Source organism: Zalophus californianus, chromosome 2 (genome assembly GCF_009762305.2).
Source record: "Zalophus californianus isolate mZalCal1 chromosome 2, mZalCal1.pri.v2, whole genome shotgun sequence".
Taxonomy (NCBI): Eukaryota; Metazoa; Chordata; class Mammalia; order Carnivora; family Otariidae; genus Zalophus; species Zalophus californianus.
This window is the reverse complement of record NC_045596.1, coordinates 137331107-137336157: the sequence shown is the minus strand read 5'-3', so window position 1 is coordinate 137336157 and position 5051 is coordinate 137331107. Positions and strand designations below refer to the sequence as shown.

Genomic DNA, 5051 nt, shown 5'->3' with positions numbered 1-5051 from the left:
ATGTGTCTGTCAATGGAAAGGCTGGGCTTTACTTTATCTATATAATTAAACACCACATCGCAAATGCTGTAAATCTGGGGGGGAAATCAATTGACTATAACCAGAAGCAAGTAGTTCTTTAGCAGCTGTAACAAAAATCAGCAAAATCAATCTTATTAGGACATGTGATATCTCCATAATATAGCCAAACAAGAATTACTATCTAGTTAAAGATTTTCTTATAAATGTCTCAATAAAGATGAGTCAATTTTTGTTTGTATATTTGTGTTGGACAGTATGAGGGTGCCAAAAAACATATTTTAATGTTCTAGGTCCTGCTCTTACACCCCAGGGTTCATTTCCAGGACCCAAATATCTGAATGGTAGTATTTCTTCAGCTTGGGATATTCCAGGAAACTTCTGACATGATTTCATACGTCTTTTTTTTTGTGTGTGTGTGGGTCAAAGTATATATACATTTTATTTTTTTTTCACATTTCTTTTTTTAATTTTTTAATTTTATTATGTTATGTTAATCACCATACATTACATCATTAGTTTTTGATGTAGCGTTCCATGATTCATTGTTTGTGTATAACACCCAGTGCTCCATTCAGTACGTGCCCTCTTTAATACCTATCACCAGGCTAACCCATCCCCCAACCCCCCTCCCCTCTAGAACGCTCAGTTTGTTTCTCAGAGTCCATAGTCTCTCATGGTTCGTCTCCCCCTCCGATTTCCCCCCCTTCATTTTTCCCTTCCTGCTATCTTTTTTTTTTTTTAACACATATCATGTATTATTTGTTTCAGAGGTACAGGTGTGTGATTCAACAGTCTTACACAATTCACAGCGCTAACCATAGCACATACCTTCCCCAATGTCTATCACCCAGCCACCCCATCCTTCCCACCCCCCACCACTCCAGCAACCCTCAGTTTGTTTCCTGAGATTAAGAATTCCTCATATCAGTGAGATCATAGATGATTTCTTACATCTTAAGTGCAAAGCATGAGTACAGTTTTTTTTTTTTTTTTAGGTTTTGAGGATCCACTTTTATTTGATCAATAAACAATAAAAAGGTAAATTAGGTTTAAAATATAAAGTTCTTATTTTTGCAAGTGAAAAAATGATATTAGCTTAAGTTGATAATTTAAGAAATAGTGGTAGAAGTAAAAACTTAGAATTATGGCAGCAACCACCATAAGAAACAGAAAAGAGGGGGCGGGGTCCTAAGGATGAGATGGCAGGCTTTTAAGCAGAACAAGGCTGCATATTCTTCAAGACAATTGGGCTTACATGCAGTATTGCCCTACAGAAGGGCTTTAAATGCCTTCATGAAGACCACAGTAACCCATATTAAGAAAGCAAAAGCCAAATACATAAAACAAAAATCACACAAGTAACAATTATGTAAGTTGGGTCCCAATAAACTGAAAGCACTTTTTATACTCCCCATCATACCTTTAACACAACTTTTAGGTTATCCTCAAGTAGGAAAGTAGTGACATTCAAATGAGTTAAGGTATAAGAAGTAAAAAGGACCACAAACTTTATTAAAAGTAAAGGTAACATATAATATGTACAGATGGCACATGGTGCCAATTTTATTTGCAGTTATAGTACTCCAACTCATGTTTACAAGTTACACCTTTGCCACAGCCTTGGCTAAATCTTGAATTAGTGCAGAATTTAGCTGTGCCAGAGTGCTGATCTTAGCATGCTTAGATGTGGCATACTTGTTCTTGATAGTCATGTGCTTTGTAAGCCCACGATTCACCATGACTATATTCTTAGCCAGGTGTTGCATAACATTTAGAAGGGATTCTTCAGTGTATGAGAGATAATGCTGTAGAATTGGTGTCCATTCACCGTTATCAAGAATTTTCAGTGCTAAGCAAAAAGCTCCTGCTGCAATCTGAGAAGGAGGAAAGTGCACCATATCGTAGTCCAACATAGTTAGTTCCATCAGGTATTTGGCCAAAGTATGTTGCTCAACATCAACCTCTCCAATCTTAGATGCTCTCCGAAGGAAATGCAGGGGTAGAGGGCGGCCCAAACCAAAATTTAAAGATCTTAGAATCTTCATTTCCATCTGTCTGATTTGGTGTTTAGTGTAAGTGTTGTCAGTCACAAAGGCAAAGTCACCAATTTCTGGAGGGTACATTTCTTCATATTTGCTTGCAATAAACATGGCAGTGACACCAACCAGCTGCAGCATCTTCTTGGGCACACAATTATTCTGCATGAACCGATCAATAATGGAAACAGTCATGTACATGGTCTCCTGCAGTAACCTGAATTTCATTTGAACCTGTACTAGCCAGTCAATAAGGATGGCTCTCATGTTTCCAGTGACTTCACGACCCAGGAGGTATTTTGGTCTGACTGCTTGCTCTTCCTCAAGTTGTCTCAGATAAGCATAAATATCTTTCACATATTCACTGCAAAGGTTTGGATCAGCTCCATCTTCTGCATCCACATCATTCACTGCAAGAATTACATCAGAGAATGCCTGACACAGATATTCTTCTGCAGGGGCACATCCAGATGTTTCCATTGGGCTTGGAGAGGGAGTATCAACCAAAATAGGCTCAGGCGAAAGTTTTTCTTCTTTAACAGGCTCAGGTTCTGGCTCTGGTTCTGGCACAGGCTCAGGCACAGGCTCAGGTGCCTTTTCCAGAGGTTTAGGTATTTTTTTAGCAATAACTTTTCCAGGAACCAAAGTTTTTGCTTCCTTTTTCAGAGGCAGTTTGGCCTGTGGTTGTTCGCTGACTTTGTTACCAATGTCTCCGAGAGCCGTTCTCGGCCTCAGCCCGGGTTTGGAGGCCGCAGTCGTGGCCAGAGGCACGCGCTTTGCCCCTGCCATACTGATCTTCGCCTTATTTTCAACATTAACTTTTGTGTTCCTGGTGACCCGGAGGGCCATGGCTTCGTCTTCACCAGGCAGCTGCTCAGTGGGGAGAAGCAGAGCGCGGGAACCACCAAAGAGCCGGGGACCTGAAGCCACCGCAGATCAACAGCCGTTCCTCCGCAGCACGCCGGGCATGAGTACAGTTTTTTAAACAGACTCTCACATCTTTTGAATAACAAGATCAGCTGATTAAATTAGGCAGAGACAAGGATAAAATTCTAGAAGTTGATATTCCCTCCTGACTGGTGATTAGGGGTAGGACAAAGAGCCTGAAGCTCTTTTGTTTGTAAATAATAATCGACCTTTTTTTTTTTTTAAAGGTGGGACTGGTGCTTCTTCCCCTTAGGGCAGTTACCCTATTGTAAATTTGTTTTCCCTTCTAGGCTGATCTTGGTATTTGTTTTTGCCTGATTTCTCAGGTGTGGAAATTTTATGGAAAAACCCAATGTGACTTATGATTGTGTTGAAACAGCTCCTGAAACCAACCAGAATCTCACTGATGCATCAGAAGCACTTTTGGTGGGAGACTAGGGTCTCCCTTGAATGGACATCCAAGAACTTAAGAACACTTGGTTTATTGACATGAGATCTCATAAAGGTCACCTTGATTTAAAGGACTTATTGGCAAAAGGAGACGCACCAATGTGTGCATGCCCACAGGATCCAAAGATCTCAGCCTATCCCATATCACTTAGAAGCAGCTGAATTGAAGAATTATAGGAGGCGATTTATACATGAAAGATATCTATGAAAGCAGGGTGATAACATTGATAAGTATGGCTTGTTTTGGAAACCAATGTCTTCTAGAATTTCACTTTCCTGTGTTTTACAATTGTATTTCATGTCATTTACAACTTCTAATCTCCTAAAACCATGTATTCTCTAAGATTTTATTCTTTCCATAGGCAGTTCTTCTTAATACATTTTTTCCCCCTAATATAACCTCTGAGATTAGTTCAGGCTTTCTTTCTTAAATGTTTTTCTTCTCCATGGCATTATTCTAGCCAGCTGTTAAGAGTAAATTAGAATGCAGTCTGTGAGGGTGGCAAGAATAGAAAAGGTTTGAGGCACTTTGAAGAATAAATAATAGGTCTTAAACCTTTGAGATATGGAGAACTAAAATGTATAAAGATGACTTTTAGTTTGCAACCTATAAAATCAAACTGACCAGAAACCAAAAAGGATTAAAAATACATACAGATTTTAGAAACCAAAATAATATGCCTTGGGTTTTTTCACGGTGACTTTGGAAATTTCATTTTGGAATATTCCTCTAACTGAAGAATTATTATGCAAGCTAAATTCTTGATTACAAAAAAAAAACGCAATTTGTTTTCATTCATCTTCAAAAGCATATTATTCAATAATGCCATAGAAACTAATTAATTTATGTACAAACATTCCAGGCAAATGAGATTGTTTGGCAGTCTCTGAATTATTTTCCCATCCTCCTAGGCAAGGGGGTTGGGGTTGTCTACTATGCTGATTTTGATTCAATTGTCCTGTCTTGCCAAAAACACTGAGTGCTGATAACCCTGCTTCAGGTAGGGGTGTCACTATTAAAGATTTCACCATGAAAGTGAAGCATATCAAGAAAAAGAGAAGGAACAGAAGTCATCTGTGAGGACCTGCAGGCAATTCTAACTGCAAAGCATACTAATGTATGCAAACTTCATTACAGACACACCAGGCATCTGTTGTACTTCCCGGATAGCACAGAAACTCTCCAATAAACAAAGCTCTTGAAGAGACTATAGACTTCTGATTATTCTAAAATACTGCCTTTAACCATCAACAAAGATGACAGCCTTGTTCACAAAATCAAACACATTTCTGTCTCATGCTCCCTTTCCTTCAAGAGGAAAGCGTCTGATGAATTAATTTTTCTTGGCATGTTTTCTTGGAGGAGGAAGTGAGTTTTGATTGTGTACCCCACTATGGCATCGGATGACACTGGTTGAACACTCATCTGTTCCGTATGTGGAAGGAGCATTTGACCAGGAAGTCAAGATGAGTTCATATCCTGGCTTTCATATTTACCAGCCTGATTACTGTGGGCACATGCAATTCTGTTCTCTGAATTTCAATATCTTCATTTGTGAAGTAGAGATTTTATTGTCTATACATCTTTCTTATGGTTATAAGGTTGGGAGAATCAAA

At 38.9% G+C, this 5051-nt stretch overlaps 1 protein-coding gene across 2 annotated transcripts; it reads right to left on the bottom strand.

The window, feature by feature from the left end:
- Positions 1–1022: 1022 nt before the first annotated feature.
- Positions 1023–2979, bottom strand: LOC118356724 (G2/mitotic-specific cyclin-B1). 2 transcript variants are annotated; one of them, XM_035726187.1, is made up of 2 exons: positions 2379–2979; positions 1023–2219 (listed from the first exon to the last, which is right to left on the bottom strand). In XM_035726187.1, exons 1-2 carry the CDS (start codon positions 2904–2906, stop codon positions 1623–1625), a joined length of 1125 nt encoding a protein of 374 aa, XP_035582080.1. In that variant the 5' UTR covers positions 2907–2979; the 3' UTR covers positions 1023–1622. The 2 variants fall into 2 exon arrangements, with proteins under 2 accessions (XP_035582080.1, XP_035582079.1); XM_035726186.1 differs by having other exon boundaries at positions 1023–2979.
- Positions 2980–5051: the final 2072 nt, after the last annotated feature.

Coding starts and splice junctions, on each gene's coding strand:
- LOC118356724 (XM_035726186.1), bottom strand. CDS start 2,906: ATGGCCCTCCGGGTCACCAGGAACACAAAAGTTAATGTTGAAAATAAG.